Genomic DNA, 16554 nt, shown 5'->3' on the forward strand with positions numbered 1-16554 from the left:
AGGGGATAAATACATACAAAACAACCTGAAGTAATCTCCTGCTCTCATCTACATCTGTTTTAACAATGTTTGTGATACTTGTTAAACTGACCTCTAGAAACAGTTCCTGAGGTCTGTTCACTGTCACTCCAGAGGTTCGATTCCCTGCCTCTGACTTGTGGCATTTGTGCACTTTCAGTATTAATGCACTCCAGGTTACTCCCAAGTTGCAAGTGAGGTGAAGTGGACAGTGTAACCACCCACAGATAATTTATGTGAGGGTCTACCTGATATGGATGGATGGACGTAATGGTCCGCACGCTGACCTGACTGCCTGCCTGCATTTTGTCCGTTGCATGCTGGGAAATGCACCAGTGACTGAAACAGATCACATAGAAATTGCACAGTGACTACACAAACCTAATGAAAACGTATATTGAGTACTAACCTTCCAAAATAGTTCTAAGGTTACATGTGTACTTCTGCAAACATGAAGTGGACTTCACTATATAAACAGATCCTTTCTGTAAGGTCAGGGTGAAATAACAATAGCTCACTGTTTTGAGTATATTGATGCATTTGTTGACTTTTCATTTGACCCACTGCTATCTGCTTGTCTTCTGGAAGATTCTGCTTTAATAAGCAATTATGTCAGTGACAGTCAGAGAGACATTCACTCTAAAAAGAAGAAAAGCATTCAGTGCCAGTGATCTGGCTTGGATTGTATCATTATGCCCCACACAGTCAGACACACAGTTTAGTCAACACACTTGCTCAGTGACTTGTACTTCTCATCAAATTTCGACAAACACCTCCAGATAAGGAAAAAAAACCCTTCATATTCAGCAGTGTTGTTCTATTGTATAACAAGAATATGTTGTATGTATATGTAAATGTGTGCACTGTTTTCTGACATTTATTATTATAGGTACAGGTTATTAAGTGTTTATTACAGAAACAAAATTGAAGGTTAAGATGCTATGCTGGAAGTAAGTGATGTGAAAACATGGTTACCCTGCAGGATGTGACATCCTCATCCAAGACAGGTACGATTCAGCGAACAGTGAAGAGATCAGCTAGTCGCTGTGGCCGTTATGCCTGCGTCAGAGTTTAGACTGAAATGTGGTCGAGCACATGTGAGATCTCACTGCTGGGAAAACCACAGCCTGTTGCTTTGCCTTCATTTAGTGCATATAGTGAGACAGACTTGAAAAGCTGGTTTATTAGTGCTAGCCAGTTTACATAGCTGTTGTTTGTTTGATGGTCATGTGAGCAATGCAGCACAGTCAATCTTTAGCAGGTCGAACAGTTATGCTTTCACTTTGCACACACTTCTGGACACTTTTCAGATGAGAGGAAAATTAGAAAAAAGCTCTCACACACATTTCATTTATTTCTCCTAGACATTTATTGCTCCTGTCTCTCATTTTTTTCATCTCCAGAACAAAAATATGCACAGAACCAAAGGAGATCTCACTGAGCGCTAGGATAATTATCAGATATGCTGTCTCTGTAAACTCAGGCAATTCTCATGCCAGCCTGATTCACAAATCTCTGGCTGTGCTCAGACAGAGCAAATAAAGAGTTCTCCACAATTCTCATCTAGACTTAAATGATTTAAAAAAAAATCTCAGCCATATTTTTATCTGATTTCCCAGCATGCCCCAGTGCATTTCCTCCAGTGGTATTGTTCACATTCAAATGGTTCTGTTCTATTTCCTTTTGTTGTATGTGTTGCAGCAGTGTACCTGTTTACTATTTCACCCTGTATTGTGTTACCCTGTACTGTGTTTAATTAGTCTTGTGTAGTTATTTTTACCTGTGTAGCTGCCAATGCATTTCATGCCCTGCCCTCTTGTTGTGCTGTCTTAGCGGTTGCATGGTGCTTCCTGTCAGTTCCTTTGTCATCATTTCCTACCAGCCCAGTGGTCAATACAATATATAAAACTAAATCTTTATATACACATAGGCTCACATGTTCCTCCGTGTTGCTTTAGTATTGCTCATGTCATTATTTACACTGAGTCAAGTTTAGCGAGGTATCTCCCTTCTGTCTCAAGAATGACTCCTGTTGCATTGTCCTGTCTCACCCACCTAGTGACCCTTAGGAGAAACATAGCAGGAACACATCAGGCAAAATAGAAACTAAAATGAGCATCATAATGTTGTCTCTAAAACCACAGAGCAAGCAAGTGTTGAGCAGTATAATTTTCATTTTGTCTCCATGACAAAATCAAAACGATATGAGAGGACAGAAAATATGATGGAAGCAATAACGTCAGTGATGTGTGAATAATAATGAAAATCCTGTCGTCTGTGTCCTGAATACCCTAATAAGAAAATATCACCATCTGTCGGCCCCCCTTTTCTCTCTCACAAACACTCTGTCCAGCCATTATTCTCACTTTAAACCTTATTAACCCTGAGTCTGACTCAGTCTCACCTACTTGCCCCTTCTTTCTTTACAGATAAACTGTTTGGGAAACGGCTTCTACAGGCCCGACAATACATTATGTCTCGAACGTCCTGGCTGAAGATGGTGCCCACCAAAAACTGTGATATCTTGATGACATTCCCAGGTACAGTAAGCTGCCCTCCCTGCTCATCCTGTGATGAGTCTCTCACTGTACAGATGACAGCACAGCTTTGTTAAATGTCTCTGCTAGTCAGTCAGCCTCCGCAGATAAATGGCTAGGACTTAAAACTGGGGTCAGTAACTTCTATAAAAATCACTTTTTTGTCATATTTGCTGTCATTATATCCTGGGAATAACACATAACACAGATTTACTGCGAAAACACCAGGGTTCTCTGTATCTGTATATATCTTTCTTGTGGCTGTTCTGAAAAGAAATCAAAATGGATTTTAGCTTAGCACTATGTTATCTGTTTGTTTAAACAGGACAATTGTAGCCTAGATGTCACAGCATACACTTTTTACACTGCTCACACTTAAAAATTGAGGGAAAATTTACTAAAAGGATAAAGGGTGAAAGGTATACTGTCAAACTTAAAATACAACCATGCTTTCTCCCTCCAGATACGATAGACGACCACACTCTGCTGTGGCTCCTGAATCAGATCCGTGTCGGAGTCCCACAAGTCAGCATTCAGGTCCGGCAGCATAAACACACCCAGGCACATGCCTTCTTCATCACAACGACATTTGAGAAGTAAGACTCTGAAACTCACACTCTGACTGTGTGTGACTGTGTTTTCATGCATGTGTAGGCATGTGCGCCTCTGTCTTTTTTTTAATGTTTTGAGTGAAGACCTCCAAGAAGCTGATGAGTGCTGGTGCTTATTTTTAGGATTGATGTCAGAATAACAATTATTCACAGTGATTTAGATTTTATTCCTATTGGTTTTTGGTACCATTTTACTCTGTTACTTTACTGCATATAGATGGGACGTAGCAACACTGCTAGAATGAAGTCCAGAAGGGCAGACATCATTGTCAGAGAGAGAGTTGAATCTCAGTTAGATTTTACAGGGGAAGACAGAGTATTAAAAATTTTATTTCAAAGTTAAGGAACAGCCCGTGTGTTTTGCTACTTAGGGTAAAAAAAAATAATAATAAACCTAAGCGTGTGTGTGCATGTATATCTATATGCTCTTGTACATGCATGCATGTGTATGTGTAGTCTTTTTATTTAGCTTTTAATGTTAGTTTTTAAAAGTTTTAGTTTTTATTATGGCTGTATCTTATTTTATTGAAAAGTCTGGTAGGATAAATGAATAGTTTGACATACTGGGAGACGTGTCTATTCACTTTCTTGTGGGGCAGAACCAGGCGAGTTGTTTCCCTCAGTTCCCAGTCTTTATTCAAACCAAACTACAGTAACTGACTTCCAGCTTCAATTTCACATATTTCATGCACAGTCATGAGCGAGGTGAGTGTATTCCCCAAAATGTCAGACTATTCCTTTAAACAGACTTCTGCAAAGGATTGGCCCTGCCGTTCATTTACCCTCTGTCGTCACCCTCAGCTTACTGCGAGGAGCAGAGCAGATGAGCATGCACAAGATGGTCAAACCGCAGTATGGCGGCGGGCTGCGGCGCTTTTCCTGTGATGAGGACAACGTCTATGAGAACATAGAGAGCGAGCTCTGCTTTTTTACCTCACAGGTTAGAGATCAAAACTGCTGCCCATGTAAGATACAGTATATGTTAGTGTTGCTGAGAGCATGACACAGAACATTAATTTGAGGTGCTACGAAAGATTAACTCTGTCTTTTTCAAATATATTCTATAAAATTAAAATGTATTTCTTTTATATGACCGTACTTCTCCGTGTGTCTGTGACTGTGTTCAGGAGCGTCAGAGCATCATTAAGTATTGGCTGGACAACCTGCGAGCCAAGCAGGGGGAAGCGCTTCACAACATCAGCTTTCTGGAGGGACAGCCGATCAGTACGCTGTTATTTGTTACCACCACCATCTTTCATGCTGTCTTTTTAGTCTCTAAAGTTTATTTTTTAAATGCTTTGAAATTCAGTGAGTAGTTTGTGCAGTGGATTCTGTTTGCATTGTTTCTTTTGAAAGAGTTTAAATTGATTACAGTGTTTTTATTCTGCTCAAAAAAAATCAAATGTTTCAAATGTTGACTTTTTTGTATATCCCTCATTAAGCTAATTAGCCCACCTTACATTGACTCATTTTATGGTTTTAAACATAGACCAAATGTCACCTGAGATACATCGCATACATTTTTTGATATGTCGTCTTCAGTTCCAGAGCTGGTAGCTCGTGGCGTGATCCATCAAATATTTCCTCTCCATGAGCAGAGGATCCTCAACCAGCTGATGACATCCTGGGTCCAGGCTGTGTGTGAAAGGCAGCCCCTGGGTAGGAAAAGTCACAGAGGACAAGAAACAGCAGCCCCAAATTATTCCAAGTCACATTAACTGAGACCGTAAAACACTAGTATTTGCCAATGTAATCTGTCAGTTTAGTGCAGGATGACCCTTCTCGCCAAAGCCCCAATATTAGCTGTTTATAATGTCATCTGCTTTGTAGATGATATTTGTGACTACTTTGGAGTGAAGATTGCCATGTACTTTGCCTGGCTGGGTTTCTACACCAACTCGATGCTTTACCCTGCTGTCATCGGCTTCCTGCTCTGGATATTAGCAGAGGATGACCAGGTACTTGAAACCTTTTCTATAGCAAGATTAGTTTTTTCTCTTCTTTACTTGGAATATTACTGAAAATCATCATTTAACTGTCACAGCATAAGCGCACTGGTGCTGATTTGTAGTCTTGTTTTTACCTGTCATCTACATATTTGTTTTATTTATGTCAGAAATGTCAGGAGATTTTGAATCAGCCATGTGCAATCGTATGTAAATATTAGTTTAGCTTTTTATTGTTTTATTGTCTGTTACTTTTTCTGCTTTTATCATAGAGTACCTTGTCTCTGTGTGCTCATCTTATCTTAGCTTATCTTATGATAAGAAGTATGAGTAATAAGTTAAAGGAATCAATTCATTAATACAGTGGCATAACAGATTTCAGAAGTGGTATCAGTGTCTGTGATTCTCCCATGCTCTCTCGCAGACCAGTCAGGATATCTGCTGTGTGGTTTTTGCCCTTTTCAACGTTGTGTGGGCAACGTTGTTTCTGGAGCGCTGGAAGAGACGAGAAGCGGAGCTGGCCTACAGGTGGGGCACCCTGGACACCCCCACTGAGTCCTTGGAAGAGCCCAGGCCACAGTTCAGGGTGAGGATTGCTGCCATAGCTGTTTACTTGGATGAACAAAACACAGGTTTGCGTTGTGAGACAGCTGCGAAAAGCTAAAACTAATAATGAAGTTCATACATTGAAAATTCTTTTGTTTCATTGGTCAAATTGAATTGAATTGATTGAATTGAATGCTTTATTGTCATTGTATGAGCAGTACAATGAAATTAGAGTGCTACAAATGATAACAGTACAACGAAATTAGAGTGCTACAAATGATAACAGTGCAAGTTTAATAAATAGTGAGACATAAAATAAATAACAGACATAAAAAAAATAAATAAAAGACAAGTCACAATATGAATATATGTTAAGAGCAAAATCATGTCATACGTTTGCATTCAAAGATCTGATGGCCCAGGGAAAGAAACAGTTTTTAAGTCTCTTTGTTCTGCACTCCCTGTTCTTAGGTAGAATGGTTTACTGCTGTCTGTGAATGCTTGTGCAACTCTGCAGCATCTGGCTTGGCACATAATACCAGGAAATGTGATCAGTATGATTGCAAGAAGAGTGTGTCTTTCATACCCTACGTGCTCTCTGAGAAGGGAGTGGGGGTAGTATGAATAGTACATTTTGGGGGGAGGTCATGTGGACACCTTTGAAATGGCTCGTGAGAAGCTGCACATACAGCCCTGGCTAGCTCAGTTGGTAGAGCGTGAGACTCTTACTGTCAGGGTTGTGGTTTTGTACCCACATGTTGGGTATAGAGATGTTTCGACAAGGCAACAACAGCAGAGTTGTATTAATATAGAGTATGACAAAGTAGTGTGAAAAACACTAAGGGGTGTTTTACACAATAAACAGATCACAACAGCAAAAACATGGGACATATATCTGCATTTAAAAATAATATAACTGCTAAACAACCAAGCAGTCACTATGGAGCAGTTTTTGCACAAATATTTCAGATCCACTTTCCATTTAAGATGCTAGCAATCATGAAAATAACACAAAGGCTCTGATACTCTGTCTCTCTTCTTCTGCTGTCTCTTCAGGGTGTAAAGCGCTGCAGTCCTATAACAGGCTGTGAGGAGTTCTACTACCCGCCATGGAAGCGAGCTGTATTCAGATGGCTAGTCAGCCTGCCCGTCTGCCTCCTCTGCCTCTGTTTCGTCTTCCTCGCTATGCTACTCTGCCTAGAACTGCAGGTCAACACAGCATGCAGGTTCAATGGAAAGAAACTGAGCTGGCATAGTCTGGGGCTGATAAATGGGAATGATATTACTGAAGAGTTTAAACCCACCCCACCCTTTCTAGAAAAGTTAACGATAACACAACAGTTAAGCAATAGTATGTCAGAAAGTACAGCATTCCAGAAAACCTAAGGCCTTTAACTAAAGTTTAGTCAGAAGATGTTTAAATTATATCATTTTGAAAAATAGGTTATATAGACTAAATCCAAACATTTCTCAGGCCAGTTCAGATGAATTTCTAAAAGTAGCTGTGGGATTAGAAAGTAGATTTACATATTTATCATGCTTTTAATTTACCTTGTAGGAAGTGGTGATGGAGATCCAGGAGCTACCAGGCATTACAAGATTCATTCCTAAGATACTTCTGGCCATTACTGTAACCATATGTGATGAAGTGTATAAGAAAATTGCCTGCTGGCTCAATGACATGGGTAAGACACACAAAATGAACTCTCTGGGTACAACAGTGAAATACTACCTCTGTATACACAGAGAAATAAAGGAATTATTTATAAGAATTTAATTTAAAATTGAATATATTTGCCTGTGATTGTACTTTGTGGTAGTCATGTTCTTAGTGTGCATCAATATACAGTTATACTACCTGAGTATTGGTGTATGAACCTGAATTTAGCATTGTCTGTCAGAGCTCTGTGAGGCAGTTAAAGGTAAACAGAAACCGCTTCTACTGTCATTCAGCTGCACACTGAATAATGCTTCTCTTATATTGATGTCTTCCTCCAGAGAACTATAGACTTCAGAGTGCCTATGAGAATAATCTCATCATCAAGATGGTTTTTGTAAGTCATACTTCTTTTTGGGGTTGAATAGAGGTAAATCATCTTCACTGGGTGGAGTTGGACTTATTGTGATGTTTTCTGGTTGGTATACAGTTTGAATTCATCAATTCTTACCTTAGCCTTTTCTACATTGGATTCTACCTCAAGGACATGGAGCGACTGAAGGAGGTAACTATAACTAGTAGTATCATAAACTGAGTGAAAGGTTGTTTTGTCTTAAAGACTGTATATGCATGTGATTTCACTTTTACAGCTGTTCTCCTACTCCTCACAGATGCTCGCTACTTTATTGATCTTCCGCCAGTTCCTACAGAATATCAAAGAGGTCCTCCAGCCTTATCTCTATGAGCAAAACAAGCTGGGTGTCTTCACCCCAAAGGTGCTATGGGAGCTACTCCAAGCCATTATGTTCAAGTATGGCCGCCTGGCTCTCGGAAAGGCCCAAGCCTCGATGACTGCTTATTCCTTACTGGGTCCCAGAGGGATCCCAGTCAGTGCTAACCCGGAGCCAAAGAGAAGAGGAGATCTGAAAGCCGGGTTCAGGCTGACAGAAGAAGAGTGGGACATGAATGACAGTGCTTTGAAGCAACGTAAAGTCAGTTTCACTGAGAAGGTCGACTACCAGGATGTGGTGACAGAAATGCAGGCGGGAGATGACAGTTTTCTTGAGGATAGTCCCACACTGATAGAGGAAGGGATGGATGCATCCAATATTTTTGACAGTGGTGATGAGGACAGCGACTATGAATTGCAAACTCAAGTATGTAGCTGGTTTGTTATAATGACGTATCATCCTTTTTTTTTTTTTAGCTTTGTGGTTCTGGCTTTGTGGGTTTGGCTAAAATTGTCTTATAAGAAGTAACAGAAATCTATTAACTTCAGATATTTCCAACTGTTTCCAGTACAGTGTATTTCAGGTAGTTTAAGAAAGAAGTTACACTGTATCTGTGCAGGTTTATCTCATTCATCCAGGTAGCACAGCCACAGATCAAACTAAACCATCAGCCGTAAAGTTGCAGAACATACAATGTCCTAGTGGTCACAACAGAAAGTAATGTCATCTAATGTTTCTTTTAGCAGGAGACCAAGGAGAATGCCGCTGTGTCCTCTCCAAAGGAATCTAACTCTCTCTGTCAGAGACGAAAGAACATAGCTGAGGGGAGAGAAGGCAAGAAGTCATGGATTGACCCGCCAGAAGAACTCAAAACTGTCACACTGACCCAGGCTGAGATTGAGAGCTGTATGCAGACATATGAGGTGGGATACAAAATCATCTATATTCAAATTCACAACAATGCGTCCAGTAAAATACCACTGTTGTTTCATGATGTTTGTCCCCAACAGGACACTCTTCAGGACTACCAGGAGATGTTCATTCAGTTTGGCTACGTGGTGCTCTTCTCCTCTGCATTTCCCCTGGCGGCTATGTGTGCCCTTATCAACAACATTATCGAGATCCGTAGTGATGCCCTGAAGCTCTGTACCGGCCTTCAGAGGCCCTTTGGGCAGAGGGTGGAGAACATTGGACAGTGGCAGGTCAGTGTGCTTTGTTTTGTGGAAACCTCAGACAAGCCTTCCAGGCTACAGTGTGCATAGTGAGGGGATCTGATAACCTGTAAATGTGTGTGTGTCTCTCTCTCTCTCTCAACACCAGACTGCAATGGAGGCCATGGGCTTAATAGCCATTATAGTTAACTGCTACCTGATTGGTCAGTGTGGGCAGCTCCAGCGTCTGTTCCCCTGGTTGAGTCCTGAGATGACCATCATCTCCATTGTCTTACTGGAGGTATGCACTGTGATGTGTACAGTAAATGCAGGATTGTCCATGAAAGGATTTGTAGTTTTAAGAGATTGTATACTTGAATTTTAATTCCGAACATGACAAAAGAAGCACACGTGCGTGGCCTGCTATTTTTTATATTACTGTGACTCTGTAAACCCTTGGAAATCAAATGTTTGAACCATGTTCTTTCATGAACACAAAATGTCTCAGGAGTGGTCAGTATGTGTACAACATATAGTTTTACCTATAGAAAACAACCAACAGAATAGTAAACAGAATGTGATTGTGCCTTGTTGTGTGTTGAGCCTGTCCCTTTGTGGTCTTGGTGGTTTACAGCACTTTGCGATCCTCCTTAAGTATATCATCCATGTTGCTATCCCTGACATCCCTGGCTGGGTAGCAGAAGAGATGGCCAAGCTAGAGTACCGACGAAGGGAAGCTTTCAAGGTATAGTTGTGTCATAGCTTGAAAGACCTTCAGCCAGTATGAGACTCCTGCACTTTGTGCGATTTCTGTCATATTTCTTTATATGTATCCCTTTGTGTCCATCAGTCTCTTTGTATGCATTGTCCAAAAGGTCTTTGTCGTTGTCACTTCTCTTGCTGGTGGCACAGCGGTGCGGTGGTTAGCGCTGTCACCTCACAGCAAGAAAGTTCCAGGTTTGAGCCTGGGCCAATCCAGTGCCTTTTTGTGCGGAGTTTGCATGTACCCCTTGCGTGGGTTCTCTCTGGGTACCCTGGCTTCCTCCCACAGTCCAAAGACATGCAGCTTAGGTTGATTGGTGACTCTAAATTGCATGATTGTGAGTCTATGTGGTTGTTTGTCTACGTGTCAGCCCTGCGATAGACTGGCAACCTGTTCAGGGTGTACCCCGCCTCTCACCCAATGTCAGCTGGGATAGGCAACAACCAAAACCTATTCTCATGTACTGTACATAGGGATTCATCAAAATTGTTTTAACACCAACTTGAAAAATGCCAAATTATTCTTTTTTAAAGTTTAATCAAATGTTCTTCTTCCTGCTGCCACACATGTATTCATGATGTTCCTTATCCAATTCTCTCCTCTTGATCTTCACTGTCCTTCTTCCTGTGACTCCTTCTCTCTCCGCTCCTGTAACTTCATTGTGAAACCCTCCCCCAAATTAGAAGCATGAGCAGCAAGCGCAGCAACACTTCCAACAGCAGCTCAGACGCCGACGCGAAGAGGAGGAGCTTCAACGTCAGGCCGAGATGCAGGCTGAGGCCCGTCAGGAAAGCGAGTACCACAAGGCAGACACCCAGCACCAGCATCATCACGACAAAGCGCCGGGGGGCAAGCCAGGGGACAAGCCCAAGAGACCCAGTTCTCTGCTGGGAAACAACAATGTGATGAAGCTAAAGCAAATCATCCCTCTCCAGGGGAAGTTCTCCTCCGGCACCTCACGCTCACCAGCCCAGTCCCCAACAGGAGGTGAGGCAAAGCTCCCTGGATTTCTGAAATTCTTGAAGTCACCTGAGGTTAAAAAAGAGCCAGCAGTTGCAGTTGGAGTAACTCTGGGGTCAACAGTGACCTCTTCAGTTCCCCCTAGTGGCCAGGAGAGGTCACAGTCCCCCAACAGGACATTCAGTCCTGGGAAGCTGTTTAGTTTCAGCAAGTCAGAGGGTACTGTCGTGTGCACAAATGGGATACAACAACTGACCCAGGCTGCTAATGCTCAGCCCAACAGGTCGGACTTAAACACAACCACAGAGGAATTACCCTCTAATGAGTCAGATAAAGGAGAATTAAGACAATTGACTGATTTAGAAAATTCAAGCTCAAAGAGTTAACCGTTCAACCGTGCCAGTGTAATATCATGAATGGAGAGCAAATGTTCACAGCTTTGCACCTGTACTCTAGGAGAACACTTTACTCCCAAGGACCACATGTTGTGTTGTAGTTTCACTCCTGATTCAACTCACATCACACAATTACACTGTATGTAACACTTGATTATCTTGCTTCTGTGTAAAAAAATGTACAGTACATGTAACTGTGAATGGAGCTTCGGTAACCTTAAGGGTAAATCATGATTGCCTGGTTTTCAGCAGCACCAGAACAGATTATGTCGATGTGAAGGATCTTAAAAAAAAACAAAAAACAAAAAAGACCTGACCTTCAACAAACCCTTTTGTCAAAAGATGTGAACAGCAGCTTCCCATTCCAGGTTTGTTTCTCATCCTGATTCCTCTATTGAATGCATGTTGCATCATGTGCATGCATTACACATCCAGCATGTTTCAGTTGTGAAGCACTTTCAAAGCCATTGTATTCCTCTGCAATAGGTCAGATTATATTCACTGTGACCGTGAAAAATATTCTATTTTTCCTAACTTTGATTTTCTATGAATTATTTTATTACATAAATCAGTGAATGTACTTCTGATGCAAATAAATCTCACTTGAATAAACATCCATCAACACAGAACACATTGGCTGATTTTGTTAACAGCTGATAAAGGTCAAGGAATGATTGTTGCTGGATTGATTTGTTTGCTGGAAATATGTATGTAAACTCACTTTCTAAGGCAATTGTAACACACACACACACATATAGAAACACTCACGTGTTAATTATATTTTTGCCAGAAAACCATTTTCAATTGAATTTCTTGCTGTATCAACAACTGGTACATGGACCAAGAGCTTTTCTTCAGTCCCACCCAAAAATACTCTTTTACTGTGAGTTATAGATTTTACTGTATGTCATAGCGTAATCTATACAAGAACAAGATCTGCAATTTTCAACAATACATTTATACAATAAACCCAATTCAAAGCATTTAACAAACTCATCCCAATCTTAATTAGGTCATGGAAAAGAAATCATTTGACAAAAGCAGAATTAGCACTCTTCCATGAAGAGCCAAAAAAATTAAACACTGCATGGATCTGGTTTCAGTTTATACTTGAGAAACCTATGCTATGTGTTCTACTTGTATAAGCAGCCAAAAGATATGAACATGTACGCCATAAACCTCTGAACAACAATCTGTAACAGAAGTAAACATGTATAAGTAAGTAAACCATGTCAAACCATATTGAAAATGTGGTAAACACAGTGTCAGTTCTGGATATTTGCAAAAAGTGATTTTTCTAGAAGGTGCAAAGCAAATTAAGTTTGTTAACAATGGTTAATTTGTTCCGTTTTTGACCAAATTCTAGCATGTATTCCCTCCAGTGTAAAATGGTTAAACAAAATGAAATAACAATATGGTTGAGTTGGGGAAGACAAAATGAGAAATTGTGTTACCTGATAAAAGGGTCATAATCACAATACACATTCTGTACAAGTATACGGGATTCGTGTAGCATTATGATGAGCTTCAGCGACTTTACTTGCAGCTAACACACACTACGCTTACCTGTCTCTGCTGTCAAAAGCTTGCAAGTCCAAACATATTATGACTCAAATAATCAACCTATGTAAGCAAACATGAATGGCACAGTTACAAAGATTGACACCATTCTTTACAAGTAGCCTACATTAGTACAGCTAAAGTGTAAGTTTACACAGGCATCACCTATTCCATAAGCACTGCACTACAAAGATATAAGCTCTACTTAGAAAAGTGGTGATCTCAAAGCACTTGCATCCTAGTATGACTGTATTGGCTTGAATGTGACCTTATTGACATGCCAGGATCTACTCAACAATGGTTAATTTCTTCTGTGAACTACAACGAAGACCAAGGGGGCACTATAAGACACTAGCGTAGGAACACACTCGCTTCCATTTAAGGCAATAAATCATTTCTCATTAGGTGAAAACAGAAGAGCATTTCTTTGAACACTCATATTGTTCAGTCCATAACAAAACCCTGATACATATATTTTATTTTTATTTATTTATTTATTTTTAAATAACTAATCATCTAACACAACATAGTTTTACTTTCTGGTAGTCCATGATAGTAATCACATAAAGGGAGAACTAAAATAAAAATTGAGGCCTCTATTACATCATTCAAAACTAAAATGTCAAATGTAGGAGGGGCCAAAAAAGATGACATGTCACTAAATGACATATACAGACTTAACTTAAAACATGCATATCTAAGAGATGGTTTGAATATCTACCACTGTAAACCCTTAAATGACAACAGGGTAGCTCCCTGCAGAAAACTGTGTGAGCATAAATGAATAAAAGCCACAGAAGCTGAGGAATAAGGAGGTAGATGTATGTTATTTTTAAACCTATAAAGACTGAAGTCTAAGGCAGAAGTGTCTTGGAAGTAAATCGTGGATGAAAGCAGTAAATAAACTGGAAAAAAAGAAAGGTTTTGGTTAAAGGAATCCATCTGCTTTTGATATTAGTGCCATGACAGCTATGGCCTGAAATGTATCAGTGAAATGTATCACACAATTCATGTGTGCTTCAGTGCCAAGCCCTGGGTTTGCAAACATATATCCTGCATCTGTGTGCATCTTGTTTGTGTAGGTTAGTCTCTGCTTGGCGTGCACTGACAGCACAGCGTTTTATGAATCCTCATGCAGCTCTCGACTGTCTGTTCTGGCAATTTTTCGTGGAGGCGCCGCATTCTCCCCCTCAACTTGTTCCTGCTCTCGCTTTTTTGCCACATTCTGAAGAGTCAAGAAAAGCAATAAGACATTTAACAAACTATTAACAGCAATACAGATGTTATCTATTATCAAGGACAATGCACCAGCACATCTCTGTAACTCTCTTAAAAATCTTTACCTTTTTATCCCACTGTTGATGAAGATATCTCAACAAGATATTTGTCTTCTCTGTGACTATAACTGATTAGAGACAATGCAAGACAAAAATGTGATGGTCTCAAGCCAAAAGGAGCAGAAAAGGAAAAATGCAGTTTAAAACCTAGTTCCACTTAAAGAAATAACAAACAGGCTCAGTGATTACTTTATGGTCATCCAGAAACAAAAGGTTGTTTTCTCGTGATTGAAGGCTAAAATTGAGACAAACGTTCATAAGTGTGCTTGGAGTACACTGTTTTCCTCTAATAAAGCTACAGTATTTGATCAGTTTGGGTATGAAGAGAACTGTTGTTGCCCCTGGTCTGCAAACATCATCAAAGTCAAAGTACGTACTCTGTTCTGAGGGATATTCACGCGTTGGAAGATACACAGATGGTCGGCGGTTCTAGAACAACAGTGAGATACAGATTAGTCGGCAAATTGTCTTTTTACCTCAAACAAAATAGTAGTACTGGATTACTATGCAACAATGCAAACTTGAGTCAATGATAACGTGCTTTAATCTCAGTATCTTAAGAACAGATATAAGCACTTACTGATGCTTTACATACAGAGTCAGCATGGAACCTGCTGAAGTTGTTTTTGTTGTATACAGGTAGTCCCTTCAGGAAATCTCCCTGTGAACAGAACAGGAAGCCCGTAACAACAATATAATGCTGTATCCGTACCCACATCCACCAAGTCACGGATCCCTGGTGGTAAGGCCATAGTAATAACTAGGCAGCATGAAGATAGCGACTTTGTAATGTGGTAGCCTATATCGATATTAGGTGGTAGAGAGTATCTACAATACGTGCTGCTTGCAACCACGTCAGCAACATCTATCGAATTCAATAAAAAAATACCACTTAACACCAATAAAGAAGCAGATGTGAACCTACCTTCTCCATATCTGCTAATGTCCCACTCGTCGTTTATAAATTAGCCCAGCACAGTGAGAGTGAAAACGATCAGATACTATTTCAGCTAGCTAACTAGCTCCTAAACCTTGTCTGTCGTGGGCAAAATGCCAATCTATTTACCCGTTCGACAGCTTACTAAAATGGCTAAAGGTAATTCTGCAAAACTAAAGTTGAACGTCATCTGGTAGCTAACTTGCTACTAGTTTACACAACTCCATTTTTGTTGTCTGTTTGAGGGCGATTACCTTCCGGGAGTCAACATACCTGATTGGTTGAAGACTGGTAGATTCCTGAAGAAAAGCTAAAAGCGATGCGCCAATTGGTTAGAGTGTGATTGAGTGACAGCCCACTGCAAGTACGGTTGTGGCATGGAGGTCTAATGATAACACAAGTACTTCTGTGTCCTCTGTTGCCACCGTTGCTGTTCGCGATATGTGCGAAAATATACAAGAAATATATTACTGTTAAAACACTTTTATAAAAAACTAGAAAATAAGTTGAACAACACCATGGTACGGAAGAGAATTGGGGCTACTGTGCAGAATTTATTTGGTTTAAAACCTTTTTTTCAAAATTATGACTTTAAACTCAGAATTCTGAGTTTAAAGTCAGAATTCTGAGTTTAAAGTCATAATTCTGAGAAAAACGATTTCAGGCCCTAATCCTCTTCTGCACCATAACAGTCCTTCCTTTAGAGCAATACATTATTGATATAAATGCATATGTCAGGCATATAACATCATCTGGTCAGTTAATGTCTGTGTTTATTACTATTATGTGTTAGGAGCCAGCTGAGGTGGCTCGGGCATCTGTTTCGGATGCCTCCTGGGCGCCTTCCTAGGGAGGTGTTCCGGGCATGTCCCACCGGGAGGAGGCCCCGGGGAAGACCCAGGACACGCTGGAGGGACTATGTCTCTCGGCTGGCCTGGGAACACCTCGGCGTTCCCCCGGAGGAGCTGGAGGAAGTGTCTGGAGAGAGGGAAGTCTGGGCATCTTTGCTTAGACTGCTGCCCCCGCGACCCGGTTCCGGATAAGCGGAGGAAAATGGATGGATGGAATGGATGTGTTAGTTGTCACCCCTTATTTTCAACAGTTTCTTTGGGCTGTAAATAAAAAATGTGCATCAATCGCTGATTGATCAACAAATTGCACAACACAAAATTAATCTGCAACTATTTTGCCATAAATTCTCTGGTCCTGATTTCACCAGTGTCTAATTATACAGTACACATCTGTGTGTTTTGGACTGTTGGTTGGACAAACAATACATGTGAGGTCATCTTGGAACTGCAATAGACATTTTTAACAAATTTCTGAAATTTTATAGGCTAAATGATTGAGAAAATAAGCAGTAGATGAGTTAATAATGAATGCAATTGTTAAATGCAGCCCTGAT

General features: G+C 40.5%; 2 protein-coding genes across 5 annotated transcripts in view; one reads left to right on the forward strand and one right to left on the reverse strand.

The window, feature by feature from the left end:
• ano8a (anoctamin 8a) overlaps positions 1 to 12163 on the forward strand; it is a 15696-nt gene extending 3533 nt beyond the window's left edge. The window contains exons 2-18 of one of the 4 annotated variants that reach the window (XM_020616169.1): positions 2448 to 2558; positions 3019 to 3151; positions 3968 to 4106; positions 4294 to 4390; positions 4709 to 4825; positions 4997 to 5124; positions 5537 to 5698; positions 6715 to 6867; positions 7217 to 7343; positions 7657 to 7712; positions 7806 to 7880; positions 7966 to 8472; positions 8790 to 8969; positions 9057 to 9248; positions 9367 to 9498; positions 9832 to 9942; positions 10644 to 12163. In XM_020616169.1, coding sequence (XP_020471825.1) covers positions 2448 to 2558; positions 3019 to 3151; positions 3968 to 4106; positions 4294 to 4390; positions 4709 to 4825; positions 4997 to 5124; positions 5537 to 5698; positions 6715 to 6867; positions 7217 to 7343; positions 7657 to 7712; positions 7806 to 7880; positions 7966 to 8472; positions 8790 to 8969; positions 9057 to 9248; positions 9367 to 9498; positions 9832 to 9942; positions 10644 to 11306 — 3083 coding nt within the window. In that variant the 3' untranslated portion in view covers positions 11307 to 12163. The remainder of the gene's footprint in view (positions 1 to 2447; positions 2559 to 3018; positions 3152 to 3967; positions 4107 to 4293; positions 4391 to 4708; positions 4826 to 4996; positions 5125 to 5536; positions 5699 to 6714; positions 6868 to 7216; positions 7344 to 7656; positions 7713 to 7805; positions 7881 to 7965; positions 8473 to 8789; positions 8970 to 9056; positions 9249 to 9366; positions 9499 to 9831; positions 9943 to 10643) is intronic. The other 3 variants (XM_020616171.1, XM_020616170.1, XM_020616172.1) reach the window with 3 other exon arrangements.
• Positions 12164 to 12255: 92 nt separating this feature from the next.
• Positions 12256 to 15419, reverse strand: LOC109969349 (DET1- and DDB1-associated protein 1-like). Its single transcript, XM_020616173.1, has 5 exons — positions 15138 to 15419; positions 14793 to 14873; positions 14590 to 14641; positions 14219 to 14280; positions 12256 to 14100 (listed from the first exon to the last, which is right to left on the reverse strand). The coding sequence occupies exons 1-5, from the start codon at positions 15144 to 15146 to the stop codon at positions 13996 to 13998; spliced, it is 309 nt and encodes a 102-aa protein (XP_020471829.1). The 5' UTR covers positions 15147 to 15419; the 3' UTR covers positions 12256 to 13995.
• Between the last annotated feature and the right edge of the window lie 1135 nt (positions 15420 to 16554).

The sequence above is a fragment of the Monopterus albus genome, unplaced genomic scaffold (assembly GCF_001952655.1).
Source record: "Monopterus albus unplaced genomic scaffold, M_albus_1.0 scaffold172.1, whole genome shotgun sequence".
Taxonomy (NCBI): Eukaryota; Metazoa; Chordata; class Actinopteri; order Synbranchiformes; family Synbranchidae; genus Monopterus; species Monopterus albus.

Bases quoted from the DNA above. Each gene is read 5' to 3' on its own strand.
- LOC109969349 (XM_020616173.1), bottom strand. The intron at 14,642-14,792 runs GTAAGTGCTTAT...CTGTTGTTCTAG, and splicing joins ACTCTGTATGTAAAGCATCA to AACCGCCGACCATCTGTGTA. The intron at 14,281-14,589 runs GTACGTACTTTG...GTCTCTAATCAG, and splicing joins TGAATATCCCTCAGAACAGA to TTATAGTCACAGAGAAGACA.